Source organism: Typha latifolia, chromosome 2 (genome assembly GCF_019914945.1).
Source record: "Typha latifolia isolate L0001 chromosome 2, TyphaL0001v2, whole genome shotgun sequence".
NCBI lineage: Eukaryota > Viridiplantae > Streptophyta > Magnoliopsida > Poales > Typhaceae > Typha > Typha latifolia.
The window spans coordinates 5972241-5987308 of record NC_133087.1 but is presented as its reverse complement, the minus strand read 5'-3'; the positions used below and the strand labels follow the sequence as shown (position 1 = coordinate 5987308).

At 36.1% G+C, this 15068-nt stretch overlaps 1 protein-coding gene across 1 annotated transcript; it reads right to left on the bottom strand.

Moving 5' to 3' along the window:
• Positions 1-11959: 11959 nt before the first annotated feature.
• On the bottom strand, positions 11960-14141 carry LOC140782850 (aquaporin TIP4-1). Its single transcript, XM_073129679.1, has 3 exons — positions 13781-14141; positions 13006-13253; positions 11960-12482 (listed from the first exon to the last, which is right to left on the bottom strand). Exons 1-3 carry the CDS (start codon positions 13905-13907, stop codon positions 12105-12107), a joined length of 753 nt encoding a protein of 250 aa, XP_072985780.1. The 5' UTR covers positions 13908-14141; the 3' UTR covers positions 11960-12104.
• Between the last annotated feature and the right edge of the window lie 927 nt (positions 14142-15068).

Genomic DNA, 15068 nt, shown 5'->3' with positions numbered 1-15068 from the left:
AGTAGGGATGATGATCGAGTAGCCAATGTTGCCTGGTATCGATTTGTCATTGTATGTCCACCGTCAATCCCAAGCATGGCAATCAATATGGTAGCAGAATCTAGCAAAGGACAGTGCAACACGTTTGGTGGTGGTAGTCAAAACTTGGATGGCTAGGCCTATAATGCTCCTCCTTCTCTAGGTTCTACCCAATATACCCTCCTCGTACTTTGTGTAGAGAGCTATTGCCCCTATTAGAGTCAATTTCTCGCGTAGCTTGCGCGGGCCATTGCCAATTATCTAGTCGATGCCCAACCCTAGCTTGGCCATTTATTTATCCGGTAGCGGCACTAGAACCTAATTGATCGGGTTGAAGAAGTTCCATGTCGAGGCTCCAAATCTATCATTGATCATTGCCCGTGGTATTAGGGGGAACATGACCCTTTCATTGGTGGGACCAAGGAAGATGGTGAAGAAGAAGAGGGGAATGCCTTAAATGGGTCACCGATGTTGGCATTATCACCGATCTCGACTTCAGCACTACCGAGGATGCAATCGGGTTCTAATGGCAAAGAAGGGAGGTTGTTGGCAATGGAGGAGTAGGTGGTCGTGGAGAGCGAAGAAGAAAGACAGTGATGGTGATGGAGATGAGACGTAGGCAGTGCTAGTGATGGAGATGGGACAAATGCGATGATGGTGATGGAGATGAGAGGAGAATGAGAGAAAAGGAAATAGGGAGGGAATTTAGGTCATTTCTTATACAATACTTTGATATGACTGTCATGTAAGTTAAGTCGCTCAATTTAGCTAATAATAGACTAATAGAAGAATGACATTAAGATTGTTCCAAAGTTTAGGGGGATATTGCAATAAAAATAGTTTAAGGGTCTTTGTGAAAATTAAGTATAGTTCAGAAGGTGTAGGTGTAATTAACCCTAGATTAAATCTAGTTGCTAAGTTATAACCTAATAGTACAAACCAATATCACTTTATCTTTGTTCTGCTTAACAAGGTAGCTCAGCTGTTTAAGTTCCAAACCTCACCTCTATTTTTTATTATTAGCATTAAAAAAAATATTGTTTCTTTTTCAGCAGCTTCTCATCTGGCTCGAGTGAAATAAGCTTAGCATGGTAACCTCACGGGAGCAAATACTAGTCTATATAGACTTCTTCAGCTATTAGTGCAAAGTGGAACTGAGAGGTGATTCTTCTAGCCTAGCATCACGAACTTAAATGGTCTGATGCACTGCCTAGTAGGTCTCTGAATTATGAGCAACAACAGGACGTGGTTCGAACCCAAGTAGTCTAGGTGTCGATCAATGCAACTATGGCAACAGCCCGACCACTCCTTATTTGCCAAAACACGATCAAAGTGGACTCACATGTGCCTACTACCTTGCACCAGGTGAATGAAAGTTCTTCAAAGCATGCATCGCAAAGCTCAACATGGTTGATAAACTCCGCAAAGGCTAACATGGTTGATAAACTCTGTGAAAGCCAACATGGTTGATAAACTCCAGAAAAGGCGACAACTTTGACTATAATATGATAGTGTTTCTACACTTTTTCTCCTCAGCATTAAGGAAAGCATAAAGTCCGCTGCCACTAGCTAAGAGTCGACAACATTACAAAAGTTGTCAATCTCCTCCTGAAGCTCCTATTATTGTAGGAGATGGTTGCTTATGCAAACCACCATCATCATCCATGTTCGAATTGTCACAACATCTATGTAACCAAAGTCTACCTTCCATAAAATTAGAATATCCTTGGAGCTGCTATTAGCTGCTCTACAAATCACATCCAACACTTACCAAAGGCCATCCCTACATTGGTCAATAACCTTATTCTTTAATGCTCTTCTACAATTCTAGATTATTGCTTTAATCATTAAAACACAAATGAGGTAAGAGTAGACCGCTGAGGTTGTCCACCCTTGCTTGGAGGTGGCTTGGCACTTTTTTTCCATCTAGATATCACCCTCTATATCAATTGGGCTTTCTAGAAATAGTAGCTGTTAGTGATTGTGTTTAATATCCATAGTATCCTCACCTTCCTCTCTTCGGGCCAAAATAAGGGCCAACTTGAGCTATTGGCTACCTTGGTATGTTGACTAGGCAGCCCGAGCGCCAAGATGAGGCCGGTATGAAACTCGTCGAAGCCAACCCATCCACATACATCCCTCCAACTAGCTACACATAGTCATGTTTGTCTTGTCTTTCCTATGAGAGATTTTAATGAAGGCCGAACGAGCAGACTAAGTTAGACTTGTCCCAAGTCTTATCAACACCTCGTAAATAATGGCACCTCTAGTTGTATTAGGAAATGCTTCCATGTCAAATGGTATAACGATTATTAAGGCCATATGGTGGTTAGCATTAAATGCTCCTCAAACGTGTCAAGAGGGGGAACCACTAACTCGTCTTCACTTTCCAACTTTTCCCACATGAGTGTATTGAGGGTCTACCCAAATCTTTCCTATTAGAGATAGTTACCTTGGGATCAACAACCCTGTGAATAATTTTTATTTGCCTTGACATCTCTTATTATCATCAACTACCATCTCCTTACCTTTGGCAGAGCCCTTAGGCATTCTTTTGTTATGTCAAAACCTATTACTAGCATTTGTATGCTTACATATCTAGCTTGTTTGCTCATCATGTGGCCCTTTCACTTTCGAGGGCTTGACCTCTCTAATCAACTGGGTTGTACTTTTAATAGCCAAATTTCAGCCCCATTTATAAGGTTTCCCAAGTCCATCTTAGCCTTCCTTGAGGTTTTAGTGGACTCCTCCTTGCTACCACATCACCCCTCCCCTCCATAAAGCCTAACCCTCTCCCTCTAACTTTTCTTTTTCCAAATTGCCTCCTCCCCTTCACTCCTATGTCCTTTATTTCGAGTTGTCGAAGCACTCGACAAAAGCTGCGAACCATTAGAGCATCGCCGAACCCATCCGACCCCTCAATTTGATCCATAGGTTAGTCATTTACCACTCCTTGTAATTAATTTAATTTTTTTTAGTAATTATATTTAACTTCTAGTTTTTCTATATTTGACCTCACTGGAGAAATTCGCTGGCCGACGATTTTGGGTCGACCACCCACCGGTCTGAGAAGCTCTGCTTCTTTGTTCTCTTGTTGTGGATACCCAATTTGGGTACCCATATGGTGCATGGGATGCTACACTACGTTGCCTCCCATCATCATCTTCCCTCCATGAGTTCAATCGCCATGGACAACATCGACCTCGTTCGCATAGTCGATTAGTTTCCTCTCGTCTAGAGAGAGCTATTGGTGCCTTCAATTTGGATCCGTGGCCGTCAACCATGGAATCCTCCTTCTCACCACCGACCACTCTGGCCGAAGGTTTAATTGCTTGAGAACCTTCTACCCGCTTCATATGGTGTTGTAGTTAGGTTTCAGACCTCTCTTCACCTTTGGTTCGTGAGTTCTCTCAAGTCATTTTTTTTTCTATTTCTAGGCCAACTACCTAGAGAGTTAACCTAAGTCGACCTTGTCAACGTTGGGAGGAGGTGCAACTCAACCACTAACGATAGTAATCACCGATAGCAGCACCCTCCTTCACCTATTTGTCTTCTTTTTTAGGAAGAAAACAACCAACAAGGTAAGGGTTGGACCAAACTCCCACCTGACTCTCTATAGGCTACGGGGTGGGCCGTAGCCCACACCTGTAGCCAACCTAGCCCGTAGCCAGCTGTGGACTAGGCCCTTAAGCCCAGTCCATCCCTTAGCTTAGTGGGCTAGGGGTAGGCTTACAACCTATTTCTTCAACTAGTGCAAGATTGAGCTTTAAGCTAGCCCAGACCTATGGGCCATAGCTCATTAGTAGTTTTATTATTTTATTATTTATTTTAGTTATCTTTTCAGAAATTATTTTCCACTATTTCTCTAGTAGAGTTTATTTGTTTTACTTTTCCTAGTTGGACTTAGCCCCTGCAAGAGATTCTATATTTTGGATTTTGTATATGAATATGTATCTCTAGAGGTTTGTTGAGGCCCACAATATTATATATTTTGAATTATATTTGTTTGGACTGTTATGATATTTTTAGACTTTTTTGTAATATTTTGTGAGAATTCTGTACTCACAGATCACGTGAGAGTCATATGGGTTGTTTCATGTAAAAAAAAAATTATTTTAAAGGTGAGTATTGCAATAACGCAGTTCTCTAGTTGTTCTTTCATTTTTTTCTAAGATCTCCTCTAGGATGCGCCCTCGAGTAGCTTTAGCCCAATGAGCCCTACAGCCATCGATACGAGTCCTACTACCTTCTTGCAGCCCTCACCTCTTGGAAGGTTTAAATAAGGACACTCCTTGAGAAGCACATCCCCACAAAAATCCTTTACTTCCTAAAAGAGAGTAGTGGATATACTCTTCAATACTACAAGGAATTGTTACTCATAATTTGGATTGCCTTTCCGTTATTGAACATCCAAAATACCATGTGTAGCTGTTCAATAAATTAGTTCTATGTCGAATTTGTGAAACCTAGCATTCATCTTCTCTCTCTCTCTCTCTCTCTCTCTCTCTCTCTCTCTCTCTCTCTCTCTCTCTCTCTCTCTCTCTCTCTCTCTCTCTCTCTCTCTCTCTCTCTCTCTCTCTCTCTCTCTCTCTCTCTCTCTCTCTCTCTCTCTCTCTCTCTCTCTCTCGTGTCTTTAGAACTTTCAAATAAATGATCATTGCAATAGCTTACCTAATTACGATATAGCATATTTCTCTCTCTCTCCTGTCTTTAGAACTTTCAAATAAATGATCATTGCAATAGCTTACCTAATTACCACATAGCATATTTTTTATGGTTATAATAGTCAGATAGTTTGGAAATAAAAACCTAAGTTTTCATGGCTACTCATCAAGCCATGCTTAATAACATCAATAAACATGTCGATGTGAAAGTTTTGATATTTGAAATGTAGAACTCAGACTATATCTATTTATGGTCCTACAGGCTTAATGGGTCATTATTATAATATAATTACTATTTTTTTCTCTTTATAGTAATAAATGATATATGCCAAAGAATTATAAGATGCGCTTACGTTTATTTGTGTTCACCACTAATTTATTTTTATGCTTACATCTTATATTGTCTACTTCTTTAAATTGTAGATCAGTTATTATAATACAAACTAGACTAGTGACCAATTTTAATACAAAAATTCTATGCCACTCTTTGATTTTAGAAAGATAACAGTCCTAAATTTTATTTATGCAACTAATTGCATACATTAGGAACAGAAAATCCACATCAAACGCTGAGAAATAAAAATTTAATATTTTATCTAACTTTTGTAAATCATCTAAGAAATTAGTAAAGGTGCCAATTAATTAATTAGGCCATCTTGGTCCAAAGGCTAGATTGGGTCTTGACAAAGTTCACCAAGTCGTAGCCCAAGATAAGCCCACTTTCTGGATCTTGGGCCCCAACATTTATAATCAAAGGTAATTATCAAATACTTTATGCTAATTTAAGTATGTAAAAATAATAAAAGGAAAGATGTAACTGAGTATATATTCACTATAAAAGGAAATAGTTAGTACAAATTTAGTTATGTCAGGGAATCAATCATATTTGGAAAGAATCAAAATATGATGAAGATGGTTGTATCTGTATATCTCATTCTCCCATTTGTTCATGAATCTGAATTAAGGCTTTCCTCCAATATCTTCTCTTACTTCTCTATATATACCTTACTACCAAAACTAACATGATCACAAAAAACAAAGAAAGAAAGAAAAAAACATCTCAGAGCTCCCTTCTGGCATCCTCACCATCCCAATTAAACTACCCCTTTCCTTCCCATTGAAAACCCTTCCCCTATGTCATAGGCTCTTCCAAGTTCAAGTGATACTAATGTTGAGGGCATTTAAATGTCCCTCCACTCTATGCTAGTCGACGAGGACAACAACTCAAAAAGTTATATAATAGTGGTCGCATCGGAGACGATGCGAGGAGAGGCAACCCTAATGCGACGAGCAACATAGGCAGGTGAAGCATCACTATGCAAGAGGTCAAAGGGCTTGCCAGATGGTTGGGAGATACAAGTGAAGGAGAGGGGACACGGAAGCTCTTGAGGACACAAATTAAGATCGATAAGGTAATAATGCAACAAATAGATCACATATATAATTTAATTAATTTTAGTGCACAATGCTAATAGTATTCCATATTGTAGTCCTACATCTAATCCAACCAAAAGTTTCGGTTTATGAGGAGAAGTCCATTTAGTATTTAGCATTTGGTAGTGCTAAGTAACCTAAAATAGATGTGAATTAACTTGATTTTAAACAGTTCTAGCATGGGACATAAAGTTCGAGATAATGCTGCAACCAGGTGAAAATATGGAGGCAATTCCTTTGCTTTCTTTCATTTTCTTGTTATGTTTATATTGTAAAGAGAAAGAGACACTAGTAAGAGATAAATCTCTTGTAAGTTTTGCTGCATAAATAAAAGTTTTTGCTATTTTGTTGAGGAATGAAAAATAATTTAAGTCTGCATCCTTAATTTGTCCCTCTTATAATTAATGTTGGTGGCTATAGTTTGAATCCACATTTAAATAATTTTGGTTGAAATTCCTTTATATAGATAAATTAACGAATCCTTATGAGGTGGACAAATAAATTCGACCATGATAAATCTTCATTGATATGTGTAGATCACAAAATTTTGCAAAAGTCTCAAAAAGGGAAATCAAAATGAAAAAACGAAAAAAAAAAACAAGAATACTTAAAATATTCAAGTGTAGTAAATTTAATTGTAGTGAAACAAAGTGCGCAGAAATTCTTCAATTGCAATGTAGCACTTGACTTGCGGAAAGAAAAATTTCACCACATCTTTGTGGATTATAATACAAACACAATTAATTTGAGTAGTTCTTCTATATATGGACCATTTAGTATGGTAATGAAATATATTTATGTTATCTTTTGTTATTTTATATTTAATAAATTTATCAAAACCAATGGGCATTTGCAGTTTAATAATAATTATTCTTTTAATGAATAAGATTGTGTTTTTAAAAATTGAGTGCATATATTTTTTATAGTCAATGTATATTTACTATGATAGAGTGTGTACAATTTATATATGTAGTGCACTATTATTGTTAAATCATAAAAAAATATAATATAATTAAGTTGTAAAAGACCTCTGAACCAATACATAATAATTTTCTAATATTTTTGGGATTAATTTATTATATTTGGGGTCCATGTGGTTTGTATTACCTCCTCCTATTAACGAAAAATATAGCCTTTTAAATATATGGTCATACATTACCATTTTTCTCTCTTTTTCCTAAATAATAAGAATATAAAAATCATAAATCTACTCATGTGTGAGTCATATGATAATTTATGAGAAAAAAAAAACATAATAGAGAATCAATTGAAGAGGGATTTGAGATCAATAGTTTAAAGAGTCTGTGTACCAAAAAATAATATGGAAAAATAGGTGTATGTGAAATGAACAATATTAAATTATCTTTAGGAAAAAATAAAGATAGGGATAAAATAGAGACATGCTATATAATACCAAAAAAATAATCTCAATTCATATCCTTACACTAGTTAAGTGCCTCATTCTTCAAGGCTCCCCTATAATTTTAGATTATTTCTTTAGTAAACATCAATAAGGAATAATAGCCTACTTAGACTATCCAATCGATCTGGCTTAGAGGTGGTTTGGCACTCTTCACCCATCTGGGCATCATCCTCCATGCCAACAGGATTTTCTAAAACTAGCATTTTATATAAAACTTGCTACATTCAAAGCTCATTGATATGCCATTATTGATGTTATAGACATAACTTGATCAATAACTATGAAAATATGGTTATTTCCAAACTGTCTAACTATCATAACTATAACTATCAAAATTATGTTCTCATATGGTGGGGGACAGTGAGCAACGAAGAGGATAAGAGCTTGTAATGGTTTGAAGTCCACGTAAAACATGATCTATAGTCTCAACAAGCCCCTCGAGCTTTGGTTTTAGAAGTTTAGTAAAGATCGACCTACTGAAGACAAATAATAAGATTAGCTATTCTATAAAAATGGAAAGGATTCAATCTTTTTTCCACGAAGGCTGTCCATACAAAGAAGGCTACATTGGATGGTAGTGGAGATGAATGAAAAGCAAGGGGCTAGAGTGGAGGGGGAAAGCAACTCCACCTATGGGTCATAGTGCATGATGCAAAGAAGGAGGAATATGACTGTGCGAAGGAACTATGGGCCTAGTAGTAGGGAGGATACCATTGCTTTGTTGAGCTCAGCTTAGGAAAGGCCAAGGGGATCAGTACAACCTTGGACAAGGGCTAAGATTTGGCCGTCAGGATATGACCCAGTGAACTAAAGAGGCCAAGCTCTTAAAAGCTAAGGGTGAGGAGAGAAGGAGCACTAAGTGGCCACATGATGAGCAAACAAGCTAAGCATGCACATGCTAGTGATGGGATTTAGTTGAACAAAAATATTCCTAAGGGCCTTGGCAGGGTAAGGAGAAGGTGATTGATGATAACCAGACCTCAGGCAACAAAAGAAAATTCACATGGCAGTCGACCCTAAGGGCTTGTTTGCTTTGAGTTTAGGGACCCTAAACTAATTCAGTAACCAAACATTTTTTTATTTTTTTCACATCTAATAAAGTTTACTTTTTAAAGAATTAAAACTAAGAAATAAGACTAATTAATTAAGTTCAGAGCTTAGCCTCAAACCAAACAAGGCTTAAGATAACTATATCTAGTAGGAAAGATTTGAGTGGGCCCTCGAGACACCAAGTGGGAGAAGTTGCAAGACAAAGGACTACTTGGAGGCTCCTCCTCTTCATATGAGCATTTAATTAGTAAGAACTAGATAGCCTCAACAACTTTTGGATTGTCTAATTTGGAGGAATTTTTTAGTAACAAACGAAGATATTATTATTAATTGGTTGTCGAAGACTTAGGACATGCCTAACTCGGTTTGCTCGCTTAGCTTTCGTCAAAACCTCTCATAGAAAAAAGAGACTAATGTAGTTAGATTGTATTTATTTATAGTCATGTACATAGTTATCATAGTCGGACTGGATATTGACTTGGTTAAGGGTTGAGTCATTGGTTCACCGATCGAATTGCTGGTTTTTAAATTTAAAAAATATATAAATAGATCTAAATAATTCTAAAAAATAAAAAATATCTATAAAAGTAATCTAAACATATGTACATCTCTCAAAATAAATGTTATTTATATTGATACCTTCATGATTATTTTCAAGTTAAGTTATTTAAATTAAAAAATAAAAATACTATTAACTAAGACAAATATTTGAAAACAAGAATAAGGATATTTTGACCTTTTATATTTAAATTGTTCAAATTTTAATGGTAGTTTATTCCAAGTAGTTTTCACGCAAAAAAAAAAAGATTTGAAAAGGTTATGTCAAAAAAGTTTGTATTTTAGAGAGATATGCGTACAAATATTAGATAGACATACAAGCAAACAAGAGATTTTTTTTTCAAGGGTATATGAGCCAAAAAAAAAACTAATTTAAAAACAACATATATATTGTAAACTAAATATTTTTTAAATTTTAGGACTAAAATATCATTAGGATATAGAATAGAATAAGTAAATATTAAGAATAATTATATAATTTTATAAAAATAGTTGACCCCGCTGATTCGCCAAAAATGAACTAGATTGCATGGTTCACCAGTTCAACTGGGTTAGTCAGTTTTTACCTGATTGATCTGATTTAATAATAAAATTGAACTAGTTTGATGATCGGTTCACCGATTTATCATTTCGACCACCTGATCCGGCCCGATTCTGATTACTATAGTCATGTAGGCTAAATGGATCAGACTATATACAACAACAACAACAATAATATAATTACCATTGTTTTCCTCTTTCTAGTATGCCAAAGAATTTCCGGATGTGTTTATATTTATTCGCATTTACGACCAATTTGTTTCATACTTACATACTTTCATCTTAAATCGTAGATCAGTTAAACCAGAGTAGTGACGAATTATGATATGAAAACTCTACGTAAAACAAAAACTAAACTATTTTCTCCCATAAAAAAATCAATAGTTACTACTTGCTTTTAGAAAAATAACAATACTAAATTTTATGTATGCAACTAATTGCATACATCATATAAAGAAAATCCACATTAAATGCTCGGAAATAAAAATTTAATATTTTATCTAACTTTTGTAAATCACCTAAGAAATTAGTGAATGTGTCAATTAGTTAATTAGGCCTACTTAATCCAATGGCTAGATGTGGGTCTTAACGAAGTTCACCAAGTCGTAGCCCAATATAAGCCCAATTTCTAGAACTTGGGCCCCAATATTTAAGAGCAAATGTAATTTCAAATGACGATCAAATACTTTAGGCTAATTTAAGTATGTATAAACAATAAATGGAAAGATGCAACTTCTCTCTCAAGAAAAAGAAAAGATGTAATTGAGTATATATTCACTATATATTCTTTACTAGTTGGTACAAATCTAATAATGTGAGGGAAACACTCAAACTTGGAAAGAAATCAAAATATGATGAAGATGATCTTTCAGTATAACTCATTCTCCCATTTGTTCATGAATCTATGTAAAAGCTTTCCTTCAATATCCTCTTCTACTTCTCTATATATACAGTACTACAAAAACTAATATGATCACACAAAAAAATTATCTAAGAGCTTTTTTTTTTTCTTACTAGCAATCCTATATAGCATCATCACCCGCCCAATCCTCGTTTACTAAAACAATTCCTTCCCCCTCTATCAAAAACCCTATCATTCTCTCACAAGTGTCTCTAAGTTCCAAGTGATACTACTGTTGAGGATGTTTAAACATTCCTCCACTTTATGCTAGTCGATGAGAACAACAACTCAAAGGAAAATAAGATGGTGGTCACACTGGAGATGATGTGAGGAGAGACAACCCTAATAGATGCTACAGCAGAGGCAGGCAAAGTGTTAATATGTAAGAGATCGAAGGGCTTGCTAGATGGCTGGAAGATACAAGTGAGTGAGAGGGAATACAAAAGCTTTTTAGGATACAAAGATCAATAAGGTAATAATACAATCAATATTTCACATTTATAATTTAGTTAATTTACCGCATAATGTTAATTATGTTCAATATTATAGTACTACATCCAATCGAGGACCAGGTGGGGAAAGTTCATTACTTCTTAGCAACAGATAGTGCTAAGAAACCTAAAGCGGAGATGAGTTAGCTTGATCTTAGATTTTATGGATTTGTCGTTCATCTGTATTAGTGATATATATGTTTCAACCTCATGCATTATGTTATTGGCATATTTTTTTTTTCGGCTTCTAGTTTTACTATGGGACATGAAGTTCGAGATTGTGGAGCAATTAGGTGACAATATGGAGGCAATCCCTTTGTTTTTCCATTATTTTCTTATTATGGCTATATTGTAAAGAGCAAGAGATACTAGTAAGAAATAAGTCTCTTATAAGTTTTAAGGCATAAATAAAAACTTTGGCTATTTTGTTGAAGAATGAAAAATAATTTAATTTTGGCGTCTCTAATTTGTCCCTCTTTTAATTAATGTTGATGGCCATTGTTTGAATGCAACACTTAAATAATGCTTTTGGTTTAACATTTCTTTATAAAGATGAATTATCAAATCCTTATAAGGTGGACTAACTGATTTAAAATATTAAATGAAGAAAATTAATCTACATCAGATACTGAGAAATAAAATATTCTATCTAAGCTTTGGTGTCAACTTGTGAAGTTCAAGTGATACTAAAATACTTTAAACTAAGTTATGGAAAGCAGCTGGGTAAAAAAGAGCCCTAATCGAGTCGAGAGGAGAAAAGCTCTTGCTAGTTGGCTATTGGTTGAACGAGCCATATTTTCGTGATTAGTTGTTAGGTTAAACTTAATACAGAATGTCAGTTTATCCCTAGATTACAAAGGTGGACAAATTGCCAGGAAAGGAAACAAAAACATAAACTTACATATATATATATATATATATATATGTAATGACATTCAAACAGTAGCAATATCTCTAGACATAACATAATTCAATACGAACACACATATCACTTGTTTGGCTGAAATTAAAAGATAGGAGGAGCCTTAGAAACTTTCGTCATCTCTAGGAAGAGGTACGTGGGTCTTAACAATGAGCAGGTGCTCATAGAGAAGCCCGGCAAGGCCGCCGCCGACGAGCGGCCCAACCCAATAGACCCAATGGTCAGTCCAATTCCAGCTGACTAATGCCGGTCCAAATGATCGGGCTGGGTTCATGGACGCACCCGAGAACGGCCCGCCGGCCAAGATGTTGGCTCCGACGACGAGCCCCACGAGCAGTGGGCCGACCCCGGCAATGATGCCCTTTCTAGGGTCAACAATGGTAGCATAGACTGAGAAGAGAAGGGAGAATGTGAGAATTATCTCCATTATCACTCCTTGAAGGCCTCCCATCCCCGCAGCAAGAGTATGCACAGGAGTGTCCTGCAATGTTGTAGCTATCTATGAATTAGAACTCAGCATGTATATAAATTTTACTGTCCTGAGGAAAAAGGATGCATTTGATCAGTTTCTTGTTAGATGGAACTTACTTGAGCCAATACATCAAGCATGATCAAATTATATTTGAGCCTTAGTCAATGCATCAAGATTAACTCATTTCAGATAAAAGCCGGACTTGATCAAACCTTATCGAACTAGTAATTATTATCTTACCAACTATTCTAAAAATTTAAATTATTAGAGAATAGTAATTTTTATTTTTTATATTTTTATATTTTTTTCTCACTTTTGGGTTTGAAATATTTTAAGAGATCCAAAAATTGGGTTTGAAATAAGTGTATAGAAGTTTCTATATAAAATTCAAACTTAGAACCTCTACTTTTATGCCTTGTTAATTCTACGACTACGTTTTTAGCTGACGAAGAATAATTAATTTTTTATAATTTATATTCTAACAATAGTTTTGCCGAATAATAAACCTAGTAGCATCTATAGATATACGTACCAATCCATTGGTGACATATTTAAGAATATAGCAAGCCAAAGCGGAGGCCAACAACTGCGCTACAACGTAAATCACCGATCGGACGACGGTGATGTATCCTCCCACGGCGAGGCCAAGAGTGACTGCAGGGTTAAGGTGGCCGGCCGAGAAGTGTACCCCGGCGGATATCGTAACTGCCACCACCAGCGCGTGCGCCACAGCCACCGCAGTCAGCCCCATTATTGTATCTTCACCGCCAGCCATCTTCCCTATACTCCATATACATCCCAAAACGAATAAATTAATTGTATTTATATATATATATATACATCACTTTAGGAATACTTTCTTCATGTGGTTCTCGGCAAAGTGGAAAAGAAAATTTATATGGAGAATATTCCTTATAATCTACTTAGGGTTAGGGATGAATATTTACAAATATACATGAAAAAAAAAAAAAAAAGAAAAAGAAATGACACCTTTGTCTTATTGCTGCTAAGTGGATCAAATATTGGTGGGTGGTATCCACACAAAAACAGTAGTTCTAACTTCTCAGGGAGATAGAAAGAAAAACAAAATTATACATAAGATATATCTTGTAAGCTAATCAGAGGTGCTTTTTTTTTTTGTTGCAAATATACACGCAAAAAGAGTTGTGGTGAAATAAAAAATAAAGAAAATTCCATGCGGTAGTCTAGTGATGGAGAGAGAGAGAGAGAGAGAGAGAGAGAGAGAGAGAGAGAGAGAGAGAGAGAGAGAGAGAGAGAGAGGAGAGAGGAGAGAATTTGGTGCGTGCCTGCGGTCATGGCAGCTCCGACGCCGGCGAAGACGAAGAGGAACGTCAGAATAAACTCGGCGAGCACGGCCCGGATGCACTCGGGCTCGGTGGCCTCATGGTGTGTGCCCAGAGCTATCTTTGCCATCCTTTTTCGCTTGAAGTGTGAGTTGGATGGCAATGGTTTAATTTGCCTTGGGGTACTGAGTGTGCTCCTTATAGAGACTGATACCGAGATGATAACATTATAAAAGAACAAAGTTTCAACTCATGTACTATATATGATATGATAAATATCGTTCCTTTCCCAGGCAGGCATGATCGATAATATTCGTCGTCTTGACCTTAGAGAATTATTGGTACTTTTTAATTTTTTTTTTATAAAACAGATATGTATCTTTTAGGTGGGTTTTGTTAAATACTTAGTTAAGCTATTGTACCAATTGAAAAACGTAGTAAATGCTCTAAGAGATACTATTTATCACACACTATTAATAATAATATGCAAAAAATAAAGCGTGAAAAAGATAATTGCAAATACAAAACTTTTTATATGAAAAAATTCTAAACCAAGTAAAAGATCACGGATTTAAACTTGGATCAAACCAATCACCAAACATGTAGCAGTTAACAAGAAGCTTACAGACACCCGTTGATTCCCACGACTTAATCTGTACCAATTTTGCTCGCTAGACCTCGCGACATACTACTTCCCATGACAGGTTTCCAAACCTCAGTGACCCTCGATGTTGATACTTTCGTCTCAGTAACCCTAGAAACATAGTTCTTCTAGATCTGATATAGATGCGTTGATATGAAAAAGATTTAGCACAATCCGTCTAAAATAGAGAGTGATTATAATGGCTTCCAAAAGATGATCTCCTAATTAATTGTAAATGTGTTACGATCCGACTACATGGGTTAAGTCGAGTCAAGTCTAGTCATGTGAGTTATTAAGGCAAGTCGAAATAAGTCATGATAGCCCTTAAGGCAAGTCTAGTTAAGGCAAGTCCAAATAAGTCACGACAGCCTTTAAGACAAGTCTAGTTAAGTCAAGTAAGCCTTTAAGGCAAATCTAATTAAGTCATGTAAGCCTTTAAGGCAAATCCTAATTCGAATCGTGTCAGCCTTTAGAGCTAGTCCCAGTGGGACTCGTTGTAACCGACCTCTATATATATAGGGGTTGGGCTCCTTTGTTAAGCATCCAAGCATTGAGAATTAATTGAGTTTAGTTATTTTCTTATTACCGCATTTATCGTTTTATTGTAGCATTAGATCGTCTTAACCTTTCTAGGAGTAGATCATATCC

Bases quoted from the DNA above. Each gene is read 5' to 3' on its own strand.
- LOC140782850 (XM_073129679.1), bottom strand. From the start codon at position 13,907: ATGGCAAAGATAGCTCTGGGCACACACCATGAGGCCACCGAGCCCGAG. The intron at 13,254-13,780 runs GCACGCACCAAA...TATGGAGTATAG, and splicing joins CGGAGCTGCCATGACCGCAG to GGAAGATGGCTGGCGGTGAA. The intron at 12,483-13,005 runs GTACGTATATCT...ACAACATTGCAG, and splicing joins AATATGTCACCAATGGATTG to GACACTCCTGTGCATACTCT.